This window comes from Ambystoma mexicanum, chromosome 2p (genome assembly GCF_040938575.1).
Source record: "Ambystoma mexicanum isolate Mex_15411 chromosome 2p, UKY_AmexF1_1, whole genome shotgun sequence".
Classification (NCBI taxonomy): domain Eukaryota; kingdom Metazoa; phylum Chordata; class Amphibia; order Caudata; family Ambystomatidae; genus Ambystoma; species Ambystoma mexicanum.
The window spans coordinates 806507578-806534039 of NC_090923.1; the positions used below are offsets into that span (position 1 = coordinate 806507578).

Below are 26462 nucleotides of genomic sequence, written 5' to 3' on the forward strand. Positions count from 1 at the left end.
TCTTGAGGAGGGAAAGGCCCTCATCCCAAATGTCGTCCAACAGAGGCACTGCGAGGACCGTCTTCCTCTTGGCCTCGCGCCGCTGATAAAGGAAGCCTTCCTTTTTCTTCTCCTCAGGGCAGAGTTGGAAAAGCTCGGAAGCCCTGGAGATCATGGAGTGGAAAGATCCGATCTCGTCGGGCGGAGAAGCCCTGGTGGGAGGCGACGACGGAAAATCCTCGTCGTATGCCTCGTCGTCCGTACCCGTCGCCGCCGTGTCAGTCCCCGTATCATCCCCTCGGGTGGACGGGGAGGAGGGCTGGACGGGGCGCGACGGTTGAAAAGGAGGTGGAGGATGGATCCTTCTTTTCTTGGTAGGGGGAACACCAGAAGGTCCCGGTTCTGGATCCCCCGACGGGAGAGGTTCCTCCGTCGGTAACGGTAGCCTCGTCCTTATCTCAGTGCATAAGGACTGTATGGCCAACAAAATGGCCGCCGAGTTGTCTCGCGGCGCAGGCAGAGGGGAATCCGACGGGCGAGCAGGGGCCCCGTCGGTATCCTCGACGATGTCGTCGTCGTCACCTGCGTCGGGGCCCATTAAGACCTCGATCAGCTCCTCTTCTGAGGTTGAGGCCGAATCTACGACGACGCCCTGCCCCCCCTTCTTCCCCACGGAGGGTTTCACGGGGGTCCTATCGATGGGCACAAAAGAAGACTCCCTCCGAGGAGGCAGGGAGATTCTGGGCCCTGAGGTCGCCACCACTGGTGCAGCCTCCACAGGCTGGGCCAGGGCCGCCGCGACCGTTTCGATAGAGGGCTTGGTCGGATGGATCAAGGCCTTCACCACCTTAGGTGCGCTCACCGCCTTATCCTTGAGGGAGGGTGCACTGCCACGCTCCTCCTCTGCCTTAGAGCTCGACCGGGGCCTCTCCAGGAGCTTCGCCGGGTGCTCGGCCTTCCTCTTACCCGACCCAGAGCGTTGGCTCGTGGTTGATGGTGCCGGGGAGGGTGCGCCCTGCCTGGCGCCCGTAGAGCCCGACCGTTCGGCGCTCCCGGTGCCAGCGGACTCGCGGTGCTTGGCCTTATGTTGGGCCCCCGTCGCCGGGGCGCCCTCAAAGGTCTTAGAAGACCGCTCGGATTTCTTCTTCTTCTCGCCAGACGGGCTCTTACCCTCCAGCCAGTTGGCGAGACGTTGATGACGGTCCTTCATGGTCCGTTCCGACATGTTGCCGCAAAACGCACAGTCCTTCTCCACGTGCGTTTTGTCCTCATGAAGGCAGTAAAGGCAGAAAGAGTGTTCGTCCTCCAGACGTTCTGCAGCTGGCATCCAGGGCAAACCCTGAACAGCTTTCCGGGCGTCGAGCTTCCCTTCTCCTGGGCCATCTCCGAGACCGGGCCTGAGAAGCTTCTGGAGTCCTCCGAAGTGTAGCTCGACGAATCTTCACCCTTGAGGGGCACAGACGAATCCGACACGGGTCCCCGTTGATCGGATGTAGGATCGGTGGAGCTTGAGGCTCTTTTGACCGAAAGAATCGAAGTTTTTTGTGAAAAAGCGCGAAAAAAATAGCACTAACGCTCGAGAGCAATAGCACGAGGATCCCAACACATGAACGTGCGGTAAAAATCTGAAGATGGCTGCCAGAGGCGGTGCTTAGGTAGAGGGCAGTCATTGGCTGTGGTCAGTATGACGCAGAGACCAGTGATTGGTTATTGCTACGAAAGACAGATCAGAAACGAAACCGATACTGGTTTTTTCTTTACCGAGGATTCCCAGCCTGACGACGGGGAATATTCATGAGCATGTGAATCCATGCCAGACCCCATGCTGGAGAAAGAGAGGAAGACTGAAGCCCAGAGACTACGGATAGGATCCACGGGTTGCTGAAAAGATGTTGGTGTACTGGAACAGAGCCAAATCCCCCCCCCCACAGGTGAGCTGCGTTCCCAGACCTTGACGTCACTGCTTCTTGGCATCAAAGACGGGGGGGGAAGATGAGGGGGAGCGGAAAACCCCACGTGATGTCCTCTGCTGCTTCCTCCAGTTGTTGCGGGCGACCTGTCAGGCCTCCGTGTACCACAGTCCCGGGACCCCTTGAAGCCGGAGAAGGCACAGGGCTTGAACTCAGTCCTGCCCTGTAATTGAGGTAGGGATTTCTGGCTGGTTTTGTCAGGATGGCCAGGGACTTGGCAGTTTGAGTGGAGGTTTTCTTCTTTGTCAACTAGTCATCGGTTGACAAATGAAAAAGGTCCATGACCTCGAAGGACAGATCAGGATCCGTTCCTGCAGGCTAGATGAACTTTGTGGTGTGCATGCATGCCATCCTCATCTCAACCCCAAGGCACAGACCTCTGGTGGCTGTGTCGATGTGGGAGACCGAAGACTCCACGAGGTCATGCGCAATGGCCCGGGCATCTACCAGACTGGCCTTCAAGGATGCTTGCTTGTCAAAAGGAAGGTCAGGCAGCAATTCCCAGAGCTCCCCCCCCCACAGCTTCTGGTTATCCGAAGCAAAGAGGGCATCTGCGTTGGGTTGCCGCAGATGCAGTCCTGAGATGGAATAACACCACACTTCCAAAGACTGAAGGACTTTGTCCTCCTTGGAAAGACAACTGGAGGTGGCTCATGTGCTGGAAGACGACAAAGACGATGATGAAGAATACGAGGAGGCCGCAGCCAGCACTTAAGAATGAGGCTGCGGGTGGGAGGCAAGGAGGATGGTCTCCCTGTCCATCAGCCGAAACCTGCTGTCCAACTTCTTGTTAGTCTGGACGTTGGCCTTGGGCTTCTCCCAGACCTTTCGCGCCACCTAAAGAGCATCCTTCTGGAAAGGGATGCCAGACCGGATCGTGGTGCATTTCTCCAAGATTTCTGCTAGCACTCCTGAGGGGTATACTCAGGCAGAGAGACCCCCTAAGAGTCCGGCCAGGCCCAGAAAGGCCTTAACGGATGCATAGGGTTCATCATCCTGGGAGTCATCGTCTTCATTGTCACCCCTGCCCCCTTTTTACAGACAAAGGAGAATCCAGACCCTGGGACACAGGTGCCAGCATGGTTCCCCGCCCAGACCAAAGACAGGTCCAATGGCGGTTGAAGGGGGGGGGGGTCATTGGTGGTACAGGAGGAGTGGGAGTCAGAACAAATGGTAGGGCTTGGACCGGCGGCACCGGAGGAATGGGAGGAGTACCCAGAAGAGGGGTTCGGGGCAGCATCCTTCAGTGTCCATCTGAGAGGAATGCATAAGGAAGAGAAAGCGCTCGAAGAAGTGGACCTTGCTAGCCGCCGGGTCCCTCGGCTCAGTAGCCTTGGAAGCCTTGGGCCTGCTAGAACCTGAATTCAAGGAACCCTGATCCGTTGGAACCCTGGGGAAGGAGTTGCTGAGTTGTGGAGCCATGCTGAACAGAGGGCCTACCTTGTCTTGACAAGAGGTCCTGAAGATGAAGTCTTTAAAGTGGGGAGGAGTAGAAGTGTGGAAGATCTCCTTCCACCGCGACATCTGATTATTCGATGCCCTGTGACCCAGAGCGCTGCACGTCAAACGTCCCAGCAGTGGTCGGGTCCCAAACACTCAAGACAGAGTGCATGGGGGTCCGAGGACGGGAATGAGAGGTTCATTTAGACACATCTTGTGAATCCTCCTGCAGCAGACATGCACCGGGAGTGGTGAGGCACCGAAGGGAGGTTAAATAAGATTGAAAAGAAAATGGGGAGCAGGCGGAAAGCTAAAATAAAGTATCTGCACTAGCTGCCAGGTCCGACACCGTTCGCATAGAAAAAGGGACTTGGGTGAGGCGCCTGAGTGTCCCTGCATGCTATATTACGTTTAAATGGGAAGCTCAATTTTTCGCTGCCAAAGGTTCCGGTACCGTCCCCATGTTAGGGGACGCCCACAAGGATGGAGGAAAGGGGACGGGACCTAAGAGTATCATCCATACTCTCCAAAGAATTGAATCGTCTTCAACACATAGGTTATTCACCATCAGGGAAGCCATTTACACTGCCTTTTTCTTGTCCCTTTTGCTTCACAGCCAAGAAGTTAAATTCTCTTTGCCTACGTGCACGTCTTGAGGATTCCCTAAGTGTCTTTTTCGTTGGTGGCACACTCAAGTGATTATTTTCTCATCAGCCGCTGTGCTACCCACCATTTACTTTGCAACTAGTACTTGTGCACTAGCTTGTCTTCCTTGCTCTGTCTTCTTTCTCTACGTGTCATTGGCGATGTAGCTGTTGATTTGTTTTGCTGATCAACAATAGTTGATGTCAGTGGGCCGGCCTCCAACTGACTGTCGACATTAGACGGGTCCGCCCTGTTATTTATAGTGTTAGACTCCTTCGCGGGACTTACATGATAAGGCCCTACATTTTGCACCTCATTACATGCCTTTTACTCCTCAATCAACGTGACAATCTGGTTTAACATTGTTGTGTGCTTGGATACCTTATTAGATAGGAAACTGCATTGTTTCAATAGAATTTTTAAAGCAAAATGTGTTGCTTCATTGTCTACATTTATTTAGCCAATTTCCTCACACATATATGAGCCCAGTTGGTCGCTACTTAAAGTAGCACTCTTGGACTCCGACAACTGTTTCTTCAATCAAACCTGTTAAACACAGTGAAATGGATAGTATTTGCTGCTCGACTGCCACACTTAAGTCAGCACATGGATTTTGTAAGGCAACTATGTTACCTCGCTCTAATTGAAAGAGACTCTGGTGGCCCAGCTGCACCCAACCCTTGATCTCCACCTTTACTTACATCATTGTTCTTATTGTCCAGTGGAAGCCCAAAATACTTGGTGATTTTGGTAGTCGCATTATGGATTTGTGCTGCAATCGTAATGGAAGGCTTTGCAGGGACAGAACTTTACACCCGTACTCTCATGTTAACACTAGCATTACGTTTATTTCCACATAGAGGGCATCTACTTTTTGCCGGTATAGGTTAATCTCAACAATACAATCGCTCCTTATTCCCAAAAAAAGGGGACCCCAACACACTAACTATATGTAGATTTGTCATTGTTGGCTGGAGCAAGCTGATCAGCACCGGCACCCAAAACACAAAACACACTGCTGCTCCCCGTGAGGCTGTTGTTAAACTACAGTTTCCAAGAGCAGTGAAGGGAAATTGACTTTACTTACATTTTGTAACTTTCTAGACCCAGCTCACACTATCTTACCATAGGGTGTTGGATGGGTTACTTAGTATCCCCTTGGTCTAGTTTCTCATGTAACATTTCTATGTTACCCTTTCTACAATTAATGGCTGGTGGCAGTGGTTTACTTTTTACTATCATTGTGTGTTTTTACCGCGGGCTGCTCGTTCAAAATGGCCCAGTCTTCTTTTTTCACCATTTCTTGCTGGAGAGGTCCTTCTTGAGATTTACTTTGCGTGCCAAACCAGGTTTGGTCCCTTTTTTCATTTTGTCTTTAGTGGGATTCACGAGTGAAGCCCACCTCTGCCTCCAGTATGTCTGGCAGGGGCGGGAAGTGAGGGAAGAGCCCAAAACTCCCTGTGCTTAATCCCCTTGGTTACAGGAATGCTCCCAAAGGTGATTGGCCAGCTGGCTGTCCGGCAAGGACAGACACCCTGCTGTGCGATTGACAGCTAGGCTAGAATGAATGGGAGAAACCTGCATAAAAGGTGAGGCTTTTGGCTTGGAAGACAGAGTCGACCACTGGACGAAGGAATCTGAGGAAGAACGGACTGTTGGTTTGCCCGGTGAAGCCCTAATGCTGTGCTGAAGCTCCGAATTCGTTTTGACTAGAGAAGCCCTGCAAGGACGACTTCTCCCCTTCAGTTGGTGGGACCAATCAACTCCAAAGTGAACTCGTTTGGACATCCTCTCAGAGCCGACCGTACTTCCACTGCTCCTGCTGCTGGAACCGAAGTACCAGGGAGAGGAATACCAAAAAGCGAGTGAATCTCTTTTAAGTCAGATTCAAGTGCTAGGAAGATCTGCCAGACTTCCCTGAAGCAGGACTGACCAAGCCTGAGCCACCTCAACAGAGTGCTGGATCCCAGATGTGAGGAAAGTCTGAAGTGTTATCCGAGAACCGCAGTGTTGCTATTTGCTGTTAGACGTGAGGAGCTGAATCACTGAAGTGCCACTGAATTGAAGTTTGCCCATTGCTGCCGCTGACCTCTCCATTTCATTGCACAAGTCCCCAGAGGTCCTCCCTCTTGTCACCACGACTGAGGCCCAGGAACATCAGGATCTGCAGAGCTGTACAGGAACAGAAGCCAGCTGGAACCATTTCTTCTAACCAAAGGTACTGTAAAGTGTAAGAGAACTTACCTCTTGTGGTGTAGCCTTACTTGCTCTCATTTGAGACCTGTCTTGGTTGCCCTTGCAGAGTTGCTTACAGCTTTGCCCCTCACAAGCCTCGCAGCATGTGGCCCTTAAAGGGCACCTTATTTTTACAAACCTTTATAAAAACATTGTGCAAGACCTTTACTTACCTGTAAGGAAAATCTTCAGCTCCCCTAGACTTGTTCAACTAACATTGGCTGTCCCAACGCCCCGAGAGACTCTTCTTACCTCTGACTCTGTGCCTTTACCTTTCCCCCAGGAAAGGCTTACATTTACTTGACACTGTAAGGTTTCAAAAGTACTTACCTGTTTATTAATCATTTCTTAACCTTTGTTTTATTCCCATATATAACCTTTGCACCAAACTCAGTATTGCTCTAAATGTACCAGTGACAAATCAATGTACACAGTGTCCTAGCTATTTAAGTCACCTGAGTGTGTAGGGAGTGTCTGGGTATCATATGATTTAGAGAAACTAAGTGTGTTTTGAAGTGTATATATAATAGTTATATGTTTTGCTTCCTTCTGAAGAAAGCTTATATAACTGACTGTTAAATTAATAATTGTTTAATAAAGAAAGCTTGCGTGTAAGTGTTTATTTCAATAACTGTCACTGTGAAACTCTGTTTTACAACCCTACTGCTCACATTGACCCCTCTTGAGATAGGCCTGGCTGCTCAGCCACACTACCAACCTGTGTAGTACAGGCTTGTACCAAAGGTTGGGTTCCTATTGCCAGGAGGTCAAGGTTCCTGTAGTGCAGCCAAAGAGTACTGCGCACAGTCTTGCCTAACACGTTACCAGGTGCGATGTGGTGGAAAGCAGGAGCTAATTGGCGCCCAGGGCCCCTGTAATTCGATCCCTGTGGTAGTGTTGTAAATTATACAGTGGTCACGGCATTAAGCCATGGTAAGTGGCACAGAAAATGGTACAACAAAACCCTTGAAATCCACTGAAAGAAAAAATAACGTTAAGTTAACAGAATCTATTGCAACAAAACCCCTGAAGCCAGTCATGACTTCCCAAATGTGCTGAATTTCAGTGGTTTTGTTGTGATAAATCTGGTCAACTTATCTAATCTTAAACTAAAGTTTTTTCAGTAAATGTATATATACATATCTCAAATCAATGGGATTTTGTAGGTTTGACTTTCCAAAATTAATTTCTACACATTCATTCTCAGCATTTATTTGTCTAAATGACACCTTCATCTAACTTTCTTCTTACTGTTACCTGGCACCCTTACTCTAGGGCTCGGTTAAGAGCTGGTATATTTCGTTAAGTAATCTACCTAAATGACTTTACGTGCATTGAAAGGGTCCTGCAAAGCTATTCCTGTTCTGTTTTTGTGTGTGCAACTCGTCTCATAACAGCGCCCGGATGCCTCTGAGGAAAGGCGCTTTACAAATGTGAAGGAATAAAGAATGAACAAGCATATATTCCATGGAAAAATGCTGACAATTTCAATTCATAAAAACCTACATTTAAGTGTTTTGCAAATTAATGTACACCGTTTTACCCAAACAAATAGCAACATAGCAGGCAAAATGCTTTTGAGGATACAACTATAAACTATGGTTGATGGGTATGTTTCCGCTCCTCACCATTAATAAAAGGAATGCACTAGCATGGTAACACACAAGGTGACCCCCCTCCTTTTCTCAAAATCAGAAATGTGCAAGCATGAACAATAGTTTATGAACACAAAGAAAACCAAACCGAGTTAAAAATGAAAATATTTTATAATGCAACAATTTATATAGCTTATGTGGTCTTAAGAGCTTCTTTAGTCATCATTAAAAGCTTATGCCATGTGCTTTATAAAGGATTCTGAATTTACAATGGACAACAAGGGAGCAGCCACATACTATTTCAGAAAGAGGCTTTAATAAACAGCAATAAAAGTGGTAGAATTTCTCACCGTAGCTTAGGATCCTTTTTCAGCAGCCCTGCCAGCAGAGACTTTGCCTCAGGACTGAGGGTACGAGGAAAGCGAATCTCTTCCATCAGAATCAGTTCAAAAAGTCTTTCATGATCTTGGTTGTAAAACGGAAGACGCCCACACATCATCTCATACATCACCACACCGAGGCCCCACCAGTCCACAGCCCGACCATAATCATTGTCTTCCAAGACCTAGTAGGAGAAAGTCATTGGTGGTTACTAGGCTATAAAGGTGTTCAATTAAACACAGGTCAAACGTTCACAACTGTCAATGTTGAAATGTCTTCAGAAGTTAGATTATAGGACATAAGGAGGTCAGAAAACGCTTAGTTGCCACTATCAAATCAGTGGTACTCTAAAATCGTGAATTCTGTGAGAACAAGTGTTTTGGGTGCAGATCTGAGGAATAGCCCATGACCTTTCTCTCTTTCTGCTGAACTCTGAGCCCCTCAGATCATGCGAGGCCTGGATAACTATCCTAAGCCACCTCAGGTCCATGTTGGGAGGGTTTACCTTCAGCCCTACTTTAGGGACAGAAATAAACTTCTGAACAGTAAGCAAAGCAAGGGCTGCGGTAACTATCTCAACCTTTTAGTATTGTAGGAAAGGAAACCCAGAAAGTTCTAAAAATACTGCTTAATCGTATTATTTATAAAGAACATTTTAAGTTTAAGACACTGCGTTGCTACTATCACACTTCGAAAGTTTATGGGATGCAGGTTAGGCATGCAACATTTCCAACCTACGCGTTAAACAATCACTGGGTCACACCCATTATCAGGGAAATTCTTCATTTTTATGCCCGTTAGCTAAGATTTTCATACATTTGAGTAATCTTCCTGATCTGTGTCAACCACAGAGGTTTTTGCTTGGACTTGGTAATGAATTGTTCCGTGTCCTAGTGACAATCTTTTTCTCCTCTCAGCTAGTCTTTTACTCTTTTAATGATAATCAATGTCCAAACATGTCACAGAGTTCTACGACCTACTGTGCGACAGAGGTATCGACATCCTATTCATCACAGAAATATAGCTAGACTACAAATACAAAATACAACACTACACAGCTGCCTCCTGGATAAGTACTCACAGGTAAACAGGAAAGAAAAAAACGAGGAGGGGGACTTGCAATAGCATACAAGGAGCATCTGAAAATAAAAACAGACAAACCGCTAATCATTCCCTTGACAATGAACTTGACAATGTACCCCAAAACAAACCTCAAATTAATTCTGGTTTACAGACCGACAGATGACATAGCATTCGTGGACACCTTCACAGTAGCCATCACCAACCTGGCCATTGAATATGAACACCTGATACTCCTCTGGGACTTCAACATCTGGTTTGAAGAAGAAGATACAAACTCACAAAAATAGCTAGTAAAGCAACTGAAGACAATGAAATTATATCAGTTGGTTAAAGGAGCAGAACACTCGACACAATATTCGCCAACAGAAACCTCATCACCATGCCACCATCAATACAGATACTCAAGAGCGACCACCTCATTCCATTTGTGATCATGCTACCTACGAAAGCAAAGCAACACCACAAAAAACTCTCGACTGTCATGAAAATACCCTCAAAAGGTAGTAACTTAGTAGAACAACTTGAACTCACAAAACCATCAACCACGAGCCTGGACAAAGCCGACTGATAGAAAAAGAGAACTACTTCATAAATGGATCACCAAAACAATCGACAATATCTCCTAGGAAAAACCTTTCACCCTGTTAGGACAGTTTTTCTGAAGGCCAACTAAGGGCTTAGTAAAACCACTCAACGGAGACAGTACAAGACTCCACTCTTAGTATAAGGCTGTACCACCCGAGAATATGATAGCATAGACAGAGCAGTCAGGCTCATCTTAGGAGGGCGAGAGAACTGTAGAATCAGTACAAATAAATTGTAGTACACATATGGTCCAAAGAAACACTGAAACACTATGTATTGTAAAAATAAAGGGTTTATTTAAATACAAGTAGACTTAGGTAAATCTTGGTTAAATAAGTACTATCACAGATCATATAAACACATTAAAACAGAACTCTATGCTTTAAAGTACACAGACCAAAGCATAGACCCTGTTCAGAAAAGGAACAGTATTTCTATGTAAGTCATACACATTCAGTATAGGACACACCTATTCTTGGGGAGTAAAACCATAGTCACTTTCAGATTACCTTACAGTTATTCAAGGGTAGTAGACCCAGTCAGTTATGCAGTTACGCTCAACAAGGAAATCGCATAGTAAACCAACTTGCAAATATACTCTTCTGAATAGTGGAACACAGATTCAAGAGACAGTATATACCTCTACTACCTTTGTGATAACACACAATTATACTAGGTGAGTAAGACCGTGTTGGTGCAATATACAATTACAGTTGCTTTTCATCTCAGTGGAACACACTCTAAGAGAACCCAGAACTCTTTACACTAATTTGGATGCACCATGCAGACCAAGGTCAGCTACACCTAAAGGAACACTATTCAACGCAGGTAAAACCCAATGTTGTAATATATTATTACAGTTGCTTTTCAGATCAGTGCTACACAAATTGAGGTAAGCAATAACTACAACTTGTTTTTAGGATGGCACACAGCTAATACAAGGTAAGTAAAACCTAAAGGAGCTACCAGCAACTTAAAGTTAAGTATAACCTAAGGCAGATTTATTCTGGACCGGCTAACAGCAAGTCAGGGGAAGCAAAACCCAATTGGGGACACTCCTACAAATTATCCTAACAGAAATAGTAAAGTGGAAGCAGCATTACTTTTGGGGAAGAGGCACAACCAATTCACAGGTGAGTAAATATCACACACACACACACACACACACACACACACACACACACACACACACACACACACACACACACACACACACACACACACACACACACACACACACACACACACACACACACACACACACACACACACACACACACACACACACACACACACACACACACACACACACACACACACACACACACACACACACACACACACACACACACACACACACACACACACACACACACACACACACACACACACACACACACACACACACACACACTCGAGGTAAGTAAGAACCTTTATAACTGTTCACTCTCAAAACTTACAGTTGCCAACCAATTTCTTTTACAAATAACCTTTGAACACTTGTTACTCTTTTCAAGGCAGAACCCTTTTCCTATCCAGCTGTTTTCTTATTCTATAGTAGCATGAGTTCACTCAGGGGCAGTAGAGGTACCCTAGTGGTCTAAGTGTTAGCTGTAGGCAGGGTGAGACAGGGTTCAGTTGCAGGCAAAGTCAGAGTTACAGAGGAAGACTGTTCAAACAAGTAAGTATTTCACTTTAAAGTTAGTCGAGTGTCCAGGGAATTCAGAGAAGACACCGAGGGAGGATTCCACAGTGGGCCTGTGTGAACTGGATGAGTGCCCCCCCCAATTACAGATCGCCCCAAAAGCTATACAGAAATCACAAAGGCTTAAGGGAGGTAAAATACCCCAGCCAACACAGTACCTCAGCAGCGAAGAGATGTAGCAGGAATACTTCAGGATCTGTAGCCAAAAACCCATGGATACTTTGTCAAGAAGACAGGACTTTGGAAGGACGCTTGCAGCAGGGATCACGGGAGAAGGCTCGAGGCAAGTCGGATATCGCTGGTCGGATTCTTGTTTGCAAGGTCCAGCAGTCTGGTGAGGGGATGTGGGATGACTCAAGATGCAGGTCTTCATGGGACTAGTGGATTTCGCCAGTCTTTGGGTAGGAGCAGTCATGTTCAGGACTCACAGGTCAATTGGAAGGAAGGGTTACAGCATGCTCCAGTTTCTTCATCTTACTCTTTGAATTTAGTTCCAGTGAGTTTCCAGGATCAGATTTCTATGCAGGAACACAGCCAATCAACAGCCATGCAACATTCAATCTTGGTTGTGGGGGTGGGGGACGGGGGTTGTAGGGGAGGGGGATTGGCAGTCCTTTGAGGACAGCCAGCCTCCCAGTTTGAACTGGATTTTTTTCACAGTCAGGCTAAAAGACAAAGGCCTGCAGAGTTTGTCGCCTCCCTCGCTTCCTTCCTTCACAGACACTCTGAAGCCTGGGCGGGCTTGACCGAGGTCTCCCGCCGAAGATAAAGTTAACAAATGATTTTCCTGCCCTGGAGGTCAGGGAAAGGAACAAGAAAGGACAAGGAACACTGAAATGGGGAAAAAAGACGACGGGGGCCATTTTGGAAAAATTAGCACCCATGGGTGCCTTTACCAGGGCTGTGGAAACAGCCCGCGGTAAAGGTGCACCAAATTGATAAAAAGGTTCACTGCCACTAGCCATTAAAGCCAAGTTTGGCCTTGTAGAATACATGTTACATGATTCTAAACTCGATTTAGAATGAGAAAGGGGATACCCAGTATCTCCCCAGCACTCCACATAAGGTTGGGTGTGCTGTCTCACCTAATAAAATGTAAAAGGAATCCAAAGATCCTTTCTACCCTTGGGAACAGTAGTTCTCACAAGGTTCCCCAGAGAAAGTTAAAAGGGGAGCAGCAAGGGCAACCCAGCAACAAAAGGCAGTATGTGCCAACAGTTGTCGAAGAGAATACAATTAAAAAGACACTATGGAAAGTCTTAAAGATGACACCCATAAAAAGAGTAAAAGACTTTGGAAAAAGGTTCCCAATCACTGAGGTATAGGGAAAAATAATCAAACAGGAAAGCAAAAAAGTTCTGGGGTTGACACAGGTCAGGAAGATTTATCATGGATATGAAAATCTTACCCAACACACCCATTGCGCAAGAGAGCAATGGAAAAATGGTTTACTCCGCTCCTCAGCACATTGAAAAGGAAAAACAAGAAGCTGGAATTACAATAGAGAAAAACAGTGGCTGCTGGTGAATTTTTTAACTGGAGGGGCGTAAATATTTGTCACAGATATGCCAGAGCGACCAAGCATAGCGAGGGAGCCCACACCACTTAAGGGGGATTCTTGGGGGTTCGGGCCCCTCGCACTCTGAGAATTCTTTTAAAATAATGGGTGAAAGGAGTGCATTTTAGATGACACCTTTTTCAAAATATTGGGTAAAAAGTCAAACCGTTTGCAATTGAGTTTTGTAGGGTAACATGAAAAAAAATAGATGCAAGTCACCAACATTGCACAGGACCATTTCTCCAACACATTTTCATGCCTTTTCCCACAATATGTGCCGGTATACAACATTTTCACAAGGGCTGCGCCCAGTGAAATGCATGCCAAAGTATGAAAACATGTCCAAACTTGCTGTAATAAAATGCCAGTCGAGCTAGATAACACTTGCTTTACCTATGATGCCCAATCCAAAATGTCATGCCACAATAAGAAATGAACGAACTGGCTGCATTGAAATGCCAGTCTAGCTACATAATAAAACTTATGCTCGTTTTACCAAAAGGTGCCCAATATAAAATGTCATGCCACAGTAAGAATACCACTTATCATGCTTGCTTTATGAACCATGCGCAGTACAAAATGCCATGCCTGCTCCATGGCGTGCCGGGGCCTTGCAGTCAGACAATCAAAATAATGAATGTGATTGTGGGGCACTGGGTGTAAAGCATGATTCTTTTTACTGGGCATCTACTATAGTTGCCCAGTAAACAAATGACACACCTGTCCTCTGGGTCCCGAGCACACAATCAATGTGGTTATGTGTGTATGCGAGGCACTGGGGGACAGAGGGACAAGTATGTTTTTTTTGCTAGACATCCATCATAGTTGCCCAGTAAAAAAAAAATACCATTCCTGGGCCCCACAGCACCTCAGAAGGAGAGCTGATTTTGTCTGGTGCGGAGGGGGGTTTGTGTTTTACAAACCTAGCCCCACTCACCTAAATCATCTCGGACCCACACACACACACACACTCCCCCCCCCCCCTTACGAGTTTGGCGTATTAGCTCCATAGCTGCCGCCAAACCGGGATCCTTTACTGGGTTCCCTGACTGGGGAATTACTGGGCCATTCCAAGTTCGGAGGGCCCGGTAATTCCTCCCTCAGGGAACCCGGGCCCGGACCTTCCCCATTCCCATTTGAGCCCCCATAGAGTAGAGGGAGCTAACAACGGGCCTATTACGACCGGCCCGTTGTTAGCTCCCTGGTCCCCTCGCGGGACCCAGTAGCGACGCCTGGTGTCCTTACCGGGTCCCGCGAGGGGACCTCGTAATCATGCGGAATGGTGTTAACGGGTCCGCATCCATTAGCGGAACCCGTTAACCCATTCTGCACGGGTCGTAATGAGGCACGAGACCGTTCTCATTCACAGTCACAAGCACAGTCACAAGCACCCCTCATGTACTGACTCATAACACAAGCATACATGCATCCATACACATTTAAATAAACATACAGACAGCCAGCACTCGCTGTCTCATTCAGTCACCCATCATGCACTCACTCATAACAAGCATCCATACAAATATTTAAATACGAAGTAAACATACAAACAAATTTACACAACACATACAGAAAACACTCTCATATTCACATCAGCATCCATCATACAGTCACCCAAGAAATCAAGCATGCACGCATCCATACACAATTTAAATTAAAAAGAATTAACATAAACAAACGTACCTTCTGCCGCGGGTCCGGAAGTTCCAGTGCTCCAGCCTCCTGCAAGCATGAAAAGCAATCAGGACGCTTCCTGGTTCTTGCACATGTGTGCAAGGGACCTGAGCGTGGGTCCGTAGATACCCCACTCCAGCCTGCTCTGTCTATATGTGTGAGGAGGTGCAGGAACGCCCCCTTGCACATAAAGACGTTCAGTTCCCCAGCCAGCATTTCCAATGAGCCCTACGAGGCTGGGGAAGCAAACGCCTCCAGCCTTGCATGACTCATTGAGCTTGCGCAGCTGGGGAAATGTAACTGTGAAAGGGAAACAGTTTCCCTTTCACAGTTAAGAGCACTCCCTCAGCTGAAAAAAACAGCTTAGAGAGTGCTCATATTTTACTGGGCTGGTTCTTCCATAATGGGTGAGAGGGGGGCTAAGACCTGGTGGGTCGACACCCCCTCGCTCTGGAAAAAAAATACAGACAGGCAAAAATAAATCACAATTTCAACAACAAATCTGTTCAAACAAAAAGGAAATTCAAAAGGCCAAATAAATAAGACGACAACCGGATAACCAAAAACGCAAACAATCAAAAGGGACTGATAAACGGGGTGAGAGCACTTGGAAAATATGGCTACTGCGCTGAAGTTACCTAATTTCTGATCGGTGCATAATAGCAGCTAGTTGTAAGAATCTGATTGGGCAGTGAGTGATCAGTGCCACAGGCGAGGTGTTACAGGATGAGTTTTGGATTCCTACGATACTGGCGCTGTGTGCACACAGTTCATATGCAGTCTTAATTAGGATTTTCAGTTGGCTTGTTGGGTCTCGATTCAATGAAAACGGCACCCTGTTAGTTCGATTTGTGCCAATAGGTCTTTAATGTTACTAAAAGTGCCGAAACATGTTTCAACCACTCAAGGGTCTTTATCAAGGCTCTGGTTGTCATCCATCAAACAGTAGTTGTTACATTTTGAACGGATGTTGAGTCCGACACAAGTGTCGCATAACATAGGACCAAATTGTGCCCATGTGGGTGAAAAGTGCACAGTGTTAAATGTGCATAGGCTGACGTGAGTGACAAAGTGGTGTTGAAATCATTAAAGAATATTTACATCATCAAATTAAATTTTTAAAAGAAATAGTTGAGACATTGTCCACAAGGCAAAGGGAGAAGGAAAACGCATCAAGGAGGAAAAAAAGAGTGGGAGAGAAAGTATGTCAGTGTTAGTATGGATGAAGGGTTTCTTCTTGCATGAGTCAATTATTGTGAGTAGAGTGGGGGTAGCTTACCAAGTGAGGATATGCATTGGACATTGAGTAACGTGGTGGCATGTTGCCTGGCACAGTACTATGCAGTGGATAGTGCTTCTGGGGAGGAACAGCATGTTTGGTATATCACAAAGATTGATTGTGGTAAGGGTCCGAGACCGAGATTACAAGCCTAAACATATTGTCACACTGTGCCTGGTTGAAGTGGGCGGCCAGCGGAGTGGTGATTGAGCATGACCACACAATGAGATCTGTACGATCACGGCTCACAGTGAGTCTGAAAGCCAATTTTGAGTTTTGACAATTGCAATGGACTTTTAAGTGAAGATGCAGCAGTTTCTACCATGTAGTTGGTCGAGCGCCGACTTGAGAAACCACAGAAATTAAATAATCATGTGATGGTTGCCAACTCCTGTGCTGACGAGACAGTCTGTTACAGTGCATGTTTCAAGGTAGGTCCTGGCGTGAGACTGGTGGAACGAGGTCCGTGAAGGGTGGTGGGCGTGCTGAGGATCTGTACAAAGCAGACCAGTCAACCAACGTACACAAACCAAAACCCCAACCCAGGACCGTCAGAACAAACTCCAAAACTTCAGCCAAATATAAGTAGAGACATTTGTCAAGCAGGTAAGAGAGCAACAATGCAGTCTCCCCCATGTACCCCTGCCCTCCAGACATACAAATTTGTCCTCACATAGGGCACACCCTTAAAACGTTACAGAAACCTGTTCAACCCATCACTCCCAACAGGGAAAGCACTACGGTCATTCAAATCAGCGTACATCAAACCACTCCTCAAGGACACAGCCGGCAACTCGGAAGACCTCTCCAACTACAGACCTATCTCAAACATCCTCCACCCAGCAAAACTATTTGAAACCTACGGACTATGGACTAACACAGGGACACATAGAAAAGACCAACTGCTGGACCAGGCACAAGCCGGCTTTAGGCCTAAGAGTAACCGAAACGGCACTCCTCTCAACCTGGGATGATGTAAAGACAAATGCAGACTCTGACACAAGCTCAGCCCCGATACATCTGGACCTCTCTGCTGCGTTCGGCACAGTCAGCCATGACATCCTTATCAAGAGACTAGCAGAAATAGAAATTACTGGCTTAGCCCTAGTCTGGATTAAATCATTCTGACACAACAGAAAACACCTGGATTAAACCATTTAAATCCACTCCAGGGGACACCAACTGTGGAGTACCACAAGGATCGGCCCAAGCTCATTAAAAGACACAGCTTTACTTGTTACAACTACGCAGACGACACACAAATCATCTACAAAATAGAAGACACACAAGAAGATAACACAACACTGGAAGGCTGTCTACAAGAACTCTATGACTGGATGAACACAAACCGCCTCAAACTCAACCCAGGCAAAACAGAAATAATGGTCAAACCCAAAAACCGGGAAAACAACCACTACATCTCATGGCCCACAGAACTAGGAACTGGACAGACAGCACCTGCAACAGTAAAAGCGTTGTAGTCCTAATGGACAACGAAGCAGAACCACAAGTAAACGCAAAAAAAAAATCAAGAAATGTTTCTACCTCCTGCCCACAGTAAAAAGGATCCTACCTTTCCTCTCCTTTATCCCCCTCATCATGTGCAGAACAGACTATGCCAACAGCCAATACCTTGGAAAGCTGGAATGCCTACTAAAGAAACTGCAATATACAACAGCAGCCAGATTTCTGTTCAGACTACCATGGAGGGACCACATCACCTCTGTGCTAAAAATGCTACATTGACTACCCATCAAACAACAAATAAGGTTCAAAACAATGTACATACCTCACAGAGCAATCCATGGTGAATGATGTTAGGCAGAATCCTGTGCAGTGCCCTTAGAGACCACTACACACAATTAAGACCACAGGTGGCAATACAAGTTTTACCTTTGGTACAAGCCCGTACGACTAAGTTATAGTGGTAGCAGTAGCAGAGCAGCCAGGCTTATCTCAAGAGTATATGAGCAGTAGCAGAGATTACACAGAGGGACCACAATTACTGTGGCTCAAGCAAACACGGATTCAAGGTTTCAGGTAAAAAAAATATAAGTACATTTATTTTTCAACCATCAGTTATAAACACAACACTTCTATTAAATTTCAAACAAAACCACAAGTTAAATATACTACAACTAACCAATTCACTTTGTACAGTATTTCTCAAGGTAAGTACCCTGTGTTTGAATGAACCGGTGTTATGAACAAAACACGATACCGCGGATACGGTTGCAATCACTTTTTGACAGTTCGGTCTACTCAATAAACGCGTATCCGTGACATGAAATGGTACCGGAGCAAAAACACACTTAGCACCTGAGATACCCAGAGGGAGTTGGAGGCAAAAATCACAGGCAATATCTAGGTTAGGCAGACAGCATCGAGAAACACTCAGAAACAGGAGTTCAAAAGTCAAAGGGTCGGAGCCAGGGTTAAGTGACACCGTAGACCTGTTGCCGACGATCACACTGTTAGACAGTTCACGATTCAGCGTAGCCCAAAAGAACTTTGATATTGTCAATGTTTCGGAAGCAAAATTTATAAGAAGGAGGGAAGACCAGGACGAGCCTGGAGGATGAAGAAAAAGGGATTCACCCAGTTTCCTCAAGTAGAGCACAGTACCTTATTCCAATGATGCAGCTGGTGCTCTGGCAGTTGTTCCTGTTGGTTTCCCGTAGACCCACGATTCCTGGAGCTTCGTTGTGAAGGAGGACGTCTGAAGGGGGTCTGCACCATACAGTGATGAAGCCGGCAGCAGCGACAACGAATAAAAGGTGCGCTCCTGAAAAAGACAGGAGAGGCTCAGCAGGTGGCTATCCGGACCACTACAGCAGTGTGCAGCGATTTCGACCACGGCGGAGATCTCTGGCTGAAGTAGATGAGCTGGTTATCCCCACCAGGCTTAAGGGAAGAAGACTCCGGACTGGCTCTCCTCTTAGTCGTTGAAGGGTAGGTAGCTCAGGACTGCAGCAGGGCTTCACCGGGACGGGGTAGTTGCAGCAGCCGTCGTTCTCTCCGCTTCTCTTCGGTTCCTTGTAGTTCCAGAGGCGACTGACTTCTAGCCCAAGAGACCTGCCTTTTATGCGCAAAACCCCCATTCACACAGCCTGGCTGTCAATCACGCAGCAGGGGGGTTGTCCAGCCGGGACAATCACCTCAGCCAATCATGGTAAAGTGCGAGGGGGTGACTACACCCTTCCCCAAATTCAGTCTACCTACACACCCAGGCGCCAAGAGGAGGGCTTCTCTGCAGAAGCCCGCCAAAAGCCGGTGAACAAAGAAGGCAAACCTAGTTTGCCGCGCAAAGTAAAACACAAGAAGGACTTTAACAAAAAGAAATGGCGAATAAACCCAACTGGAGCCAAAAGAAAGACAATTTGGTCAAGCGGGTTTATGCTTAAGGCTGCAAAAATAGCCAAAAGTATTACCACGTTTATTTAGTATAATCCCGGTAGAAAAGTTAGGGTAGATACCACTGCCACCAGCCAAGTCTAATTGTTAAAAGAGCGAAACAATGCTCAGGGAGGTACAGACAGAAAAGGGGTACAGATTAGCCCTTTCCAGTGCTCCATGTAAGATGGGGTGTACTGGGTCTGTGGGAAAAATGACTATGTAAAGTAAATGGCAACTTTACCTTTCTCTGAGGGACAGTAGTCAGCCCCAGCTAAATGGAGTCAGAGGGAAGTCTTAAAGACAACCCTGGGTTACTGCACTAAAGGTGCTGTGTAACCCCTACAAGAACAGGGGGCACCTGGAGTGGTGTGCTCCAGTGCCCAAGATCACACAATGAGTAAAAACACATAGGCCAAAACACATGTAAGAGCGGAAAAAGGATGTACACTCTTACCAGGTGGAAAAAATAAACTCTAGAAATCCAGCAAAGCTGCTGGGGGACTCACTAGGTGAGGGAAATTAGCCCTAGAAGAAGAATTCTCCCCAACAAAGGAGCAGAATTCATACAAAAGAAAATAGCCATTTACCTACCGGCAAGACCACTCAGATCAGGCGCTGACAAAAAGGATAGCCATTCTCACACCTCGCAGCAAAAACTTGGCACTGCCTCCCAAAAAACATATGCAATACAAAGGAACGTCTAAAATTCATAAAACTACTTCATTGTGTATCCACCTCAGAATCAGAAGCGAACGACTAGGAAAAACAAAAAAATCAACTGGAAACAGAGCACAATCTCAACAAGCATACATGGAAGGAACAAGCCAGGGAGAGAGCACAAGAAAGAACCATCCCCTACAATACCCCACTCTAGTCATTACCCTAGAGACAGGAACCCCATCTGCAGACAGAGGAGAATTAACCAATAACTGGCACCCCGGGAGGCCTTAGTGCGCCCTGTCCTCGGTGGGTGAGGAACCTGCACAAGAAACCCAGGGAGTCAACCTAAACCTCCAACCTTAGCCATCTCCGGGCCAGGGGCGGCCCTCACAACCTCATGCCCACAAACCACAAGACAATTACAGAGAAAAGCCACCACCATGGCCAGTATCCGGCGAATAAACTGCTGCAAAACGCCCAACACACAGCATGGACAGAAACGATGAGCACAGAAGTCCGAAGCAACCAGGTAAGAAAAAGCCCTACTAACACAACCCTAAAACCTCAAGTTCTGCATACACTTCTCAAATGCCAAACAAACACAACCACCTTTCTGCACAGCAATCCGCGCACACTTCACCACACTGCAACGACAAAACAAACCACACATAGCCCCGCACAACAGCACATGGGAATCTACCGAGCCGTAAACCGCACCTAAGCCCAGCGAACGGTGCGAACCAAACTGAAGCTGTCAACAGGAAACCACATCTCTTGCTCTACCTTTTTCCGCTATACCCTACTAACAATCCTCCCACCCCCACACTCTTACCTTTCAGATCCACCAGAGCACCAGGGGGATCACTCCGGTGTTTACAGTCCGCGGTACACTTGATCTAACATTAATGGGTGACCTTTTTATGTCTCTCCATACTGTGTGATTGGAGTTCGAGTTTCCTATATCTTTTTGGCTTAGGCTGGGTTGTCCCTTTGGGCTTCCCTTTGCAATTTCTTATATCCTAGGTGAACTACTATTCCCAAGAGGTAAAGGGGGATGTCCATACCGTGAACCAGCACACCTTACCTTATGTGGAGTGCTGGAGAGATACACTGTATCCCCTTTCTCACTTACCTGGTAACATTTATGTTACAATTACAAGTAAACTTGAATGGCTGGTGGCAGTGAAACGTGTATGACTTTTAGTCATTACTACTCAGGCTATCAATCAGCCGCAGTAATGCACAGGAGGTTCATGATTCGATTAGAATGGTGGGCTCCTTTTTTTGCCATTTCTCGTTTGCTTGTTATTTCTTAGGTCTTCTGCCATTCTAGGTGGGAAAGACCTTGGTAGAAGTTGTGTCCTTTGTATTCCCCGCCGAGGCTCCAGAGTGTCTGAAGACAGGAAGCGAGGGAGGAGTCCAAAACTCCACAGCCTTTTGCTGTTCACCTTGCCTGAAAGGAACCAGCTCCCCACTGGGGGCCTGGCTGTCCTGAGTGGACAGCCAGACCCGCCCCTTGCTTTAAACGGCAGAGAGTTATTAAAGTTACTCAACATAGTGACTAGGGTACTCATAGTCCATTGTCCCCTTTCCTCCATCATTGTGAGCGTCCACCAAATGGGGACATTACCGGAACCTTTGGCAGCTAAAAACTGAGCTTCCCTCTTTAAATTTAGTACAGCATGCGGGCTCGAGCGTGGGAATGCCCTGCCAAGGCCCTGCCCTCCGGCATCTCAGTCTTCTTTGAACAAATCGGACACTTAGACACCTGGCTAAACTTACATATTAGCCCCTGGCATACAAGCGTGCAAAGGTGGGCGAGACGTATGGAAGAAAGGGGACTATGAGTACTCTAGTCACTACAGGGAGTAACTTTAACTACTTGTACGTCCCATCCCCCTTTCCTCCACCTTTGTGGGTGATTCCACCAAACAAGACCATCGAGTGGAGCCGTGACAGCCTGCCTCCTATCTAGGAAGCAGCAAACAGGTTCTGCAGAACCACCTGATCAAACTCGGCATCACGCCTGGAGCCGGTGTCTAGGGAATAGTGCTTACGGAAAGCTCACAGAGTGGCTCAAGTAGCTGCCCTGCTGATGACATCCCAAGAAGTAAGTCTTTGAAACGCTTCTGCTGTGGCCTTAGCCCTAATCCCCATGGGCATGAATCCCCTCTGCGATCGGCTTGCCCATAGCCATATACACGTCCAAAATGGCCTGAAGCACCAACCAGGCGATAGAAGCCTTAAAAGCCTGAGAGCTGGGGGGAGGAGCCCCCAAAAATGAAACAATGCCTCAGACTTCCTGAAGATAAAACCTGGAGGACCCTCTTGAGGTCCAAGGAATCTAGGGCCCTCTCTGCCTCTGACTGCGGGTTCGGGAAGAACTTTGGCAGGCAGATCTCTTGATTCAGATGAAATGGGGGAGATCACCTTGAGCAAGAAGTTGGGGTGAGTGTGCAAGATGACGGTCGCTGTGAAACGTGGTGAAGGGCTTGCACAAAGACAATGCCTGCAGCTCGCCAACCCTGCGCGCCGAGGTGAGGGCTACCTACAAAACTGTTTTTACTGTTACCAGCTGGATATCCACAGAGGTCATTGGCGTGAAAGGTTTGCACTGCAAGAACCACATTGAGGTCCCAGACCGGATGCAGCCTATGCACTGGATGAAAAAGCCTAGACAAATCCTTGAGGCGGACCTTAACCACCGGGTTGGCTGCTGCAAACACATGCTCAGGGGAATTCTTGTAATCAGCGATGGCCGTCAAATAAGTGCAGGAAGTATCCACCTGAACTCCAGAACAAGCCATGGGTGCTGAAAAAGCCAGCATGTCACCCAGAGGACAGGTGACAGGATCCAGACCTTTGTCACAAGCCCAATGGCAGAACCTAGTCCAATTGCTTTTATACTGGGACCGGGAAGAGGGCCCTCCTGGCCTGTTGAATGAAGTTGTCCAGTTGTCATACGAAAGTTGAACATGCTGTAGCCTTAGCTGGTCAGGAACCAGGCCATCAGCACCAGCCTGGCCAGGCCAGGTGTTTCACTGCCCTGTCCTGCTGCATCGGGAAGCCCTTGTCGTTGATCGGAAGGTGGACAGGCCCCTGAGAGCAAGACAACAGCCTCAGAATGTGCTGTAACCACCATGCCGGGGTGGTTGAGTTGGCCAGAAAGTGCCCTACCGCCTTGCAAAGAGAGAGGAGCCTCTCGGGCGTGGGGAACACCTGCTGAATGGCCATGTTCCAACGCACCCCTAGGAAGACCAGGTCCTTGGAGGGGCACAACTTCGACTGGTTGAGGGACCACCCCATCTGATGAAAAATATCCGCCAATCTCTGGCAGGAGTTTACCCTCGGGTGAACCCGCCCTCGGTGTCCAGTCATTTGGTCGACTGAAAACTGGTCGAATGACATTTGGTCGAAAACCAAATGGTCTATTTTTTTTTATTTATATATTTATTTTTTGGGTTTTAGTTTTTTAAAAAAAGGGGTTTTTAGAGAAAAAAAAGGGGTTGGGGGGGGACCCCCCCAAAAAAATAAAAAAAAGGTGTGAAAATAAAAAAATTTGACCATTTGGTTTTAGACCAAATTGGTTCGACTATTTGTCTGTGCGACCAATTTTTTTCGACCAAATGTCTGGTAACCCCCGCCCTCACCAGCCAGTCGTCCAAATAAGGGTATAGGTGATGGCCCTCCAAGCGGAGGAGACCAGCCACTGAGTTCATGAAGACACGAGAGGCCGAGTTCAGAACGAAAGGCAGCACCTTGTACTGGAAGCGGTATGACAACTGTGAAGCACAGAAACCTCCGGTGCAGCTGGTGGCTGGGGGACATGTAGGTATGCATTCTTGAGGTCTAGGGAACACATCCAGTCCCATGCCCACATAGACTCTGCTATGTGCGCAGGAGTAATCATCTTGAAGCGTTTGAGCAGTAAAGACAGATTGAGAAGAACAAGTTACTTACCAACTGTAACGTTCTTTTGACTGGATGTTCCTCCCACGTATTCCTCATATTAGATATATTCGCCAGCTTGCTGCTTCTTTCGGAAAATTTTGCGCTAGAGAGCGCTGTGCTCGAGGCCGAGTAGCTTGGTCCCTCGAAGGCCGCCGTTGAGCGTCAACGTCATCTGTCGTATGAAGGGCTTGAGCCGCGCCCGTTGGTTCAGTTCTGTTTTTTCGATGTTAATGGTCGCATCAGTTGTATTTTGTGCCGGCAGATGTCAGGCTCTTAAGGAAGTACAAGTGCAAAAAGCGTAAAAACTGTACAGAGGGGTAGGTTGGGAGGGTCGATGAGGAATACGTGGGAGGAACATCCAGTCGAAAGAATGTTACAGTTGGTAAGTAACTTGTTCTTCAAATGGATTGTGTCCTCCCATGGATTCCTCATCTTAGATAGACTCCCACAGCAGTTGTTATTTGGAGGCGGGAGTACCCTTGTTTCTTTAATTATGCACTGAATGAAGGACGGCTTTTGGAAAAAGGCCTCCCTGGTAAGAAGTGGTGTCTAAACAATGTTTTGCAAAAGTGTGCATTGATGACCAAGTGGCCGCAGCACAAATGTCCTGCACTGGGACACCCCTCTGAAGAGCCATGGAAATTGTTATGCCCCTGGTTGAATGAGCTCTTAAACCACCTGGAGGCTCCTTCCCAGCCAATTTGTAACATTCAGATATTGCTAGGATAATCCACCTGGATAAGGTTTGTTTGGACACACCAAGGCCCAATTTGTGTCCAGTGTAACCGACAAACAAATGATCTGTGTCTAAATCTTTCCAGTCTGGATATGTAGAAACTGAGAGCCCTTTTAGGGTCTAGTCTGTGGAATCTTTCCTCCTCCGTGCGGAGGAGGAGGATAAAAGGACGGTAAAGTGATCTTCTGTGACAGATGGAAATCAAACTATTTTAGGTAGGAAAAAGGGCTTGACCTTTAAAACAACTTTATCCTTGTGGAAAATTGTGTGAAGAGGCTTACAAGAGAGCGCCTGCAACTCACTCACCCTGCGGGCTGAAGTTAGAGCCACTAGTAAAACAGTTTTTAAAGTTAGGAGCCTTAAAGAACAAGAATATAAAGGCTCAAAAGGGGCACACACAAGAAACTTCAAAACTAAATTTAAATCCCAAATGGGAACTTGGAAAGGTGTAGGAGGGAATACGTTTGTTAACCCTTTGAGAAATTGGATAACTAAAGTCATTTTGAAATAAGAAACCTCTTCTGATGGGCGTTTGAAGATAGATAGCCCCGCCATATATCCTTTAATAGTTCGAACTTGGAGCCCCGAGTTGGCTAAATGTAATAGAAAGGAAAGCACCATGGGAGTGGTACACTGAAAAGGATCCACATTCTCATCCCTGCACCAGTTACTGAATTTTTTCCAACGACACAGGTATAAGGATTTTGTTGCTGGCCTTCTGGCCGAAAGCAAAATCTCCATAACGTCATCCGGGAGGTCCCAATCCTTGTATCTCAACCTCTCAGAAGCCAAGCGTGAGTGTTGAGTGTCTTGACCTCTGGATGGAGAACCCGACCTTCCTCTTGCGAGAGAAGATCCTCTCATTGTGGAAGACGTATTGGAGGGCAGATGGACATGTCCAGAAGGTCCGGGCACCACGTCCTCCTGGCCCAGTCCGGGGCAATTAGGATCATGGTTCTCCTGAACTTTCTCAACCTCCCGATTACCTGAGGAATCACGGGGACTGGACGAAACGCGTAAAGGAGTGGAAATACCCAGTCCACGACGAACGCGTCCCCTAGAGCTCCTCTCGGGGGAAATCCCCTTGAGCAATACAGTTCGGACTTCCGGTTGGCACTGGTCGCAAACAGATCCACTTGAGGGGTTCCCCAAAGGACGGAGATCGCTTGAAGGACTTCCTGAGCTAGCTCCCACTCGTGGGAGACTGCTCTGCCTGCTCAGAGCGTCCGCCACCGTGTTCAGCTCTCCGGCTAGGTGAACTGCTGACAGAGAGATTCCTTCTTGCATTGCCCAGAACGAGAGCTGCATTGCCTCTCTGCACAGTGGGAGTGATCCTACGCCTCCTCTTTTGTTGAGGTAGTACATGGCCACTGTGTTGTCCGTCATTATCAGGACATCCTTTCCCTGTACAGAGGGCAGAAAGGCCTTCAACGCTACTCTGATTGCCCTCAGCTCCAAAATGTTGATGTGTAGCTTGGACTCTGATGGAGACCAACGACCGCCGATTGTCAGATCGTTGGTTTGGGCTCCCCACCCTGTGAGTGAGGCGTCCGTTGTTACAGGTATCTCCGGCCATGGTTGCCAAAAAGG

At 47.1% G+C, this 26462-nt stretch overlaps 1 protein-coding gene across 1 annotated transcript in view; it reads right to left on the reverse strand.

Moving 5' to 3' along the window:
- Positions 1-26462, reverse strand: part of AKT2 (AKT serine/threonine kinase 2) — a 1087541-nt gene that overhangs the window by 201282 nt on the left and 859797 nt on the right. The window contains exon 11 of the mRNA XM_069644479.1: positions 8215-8429. Within this exon, the coding sequence (XP_069500580.1) occupies positions 8215-8429 (215 nt within the window). The remainder of the gene's footprint in view (positions 1-8214; positions 8430-26462) is intronic.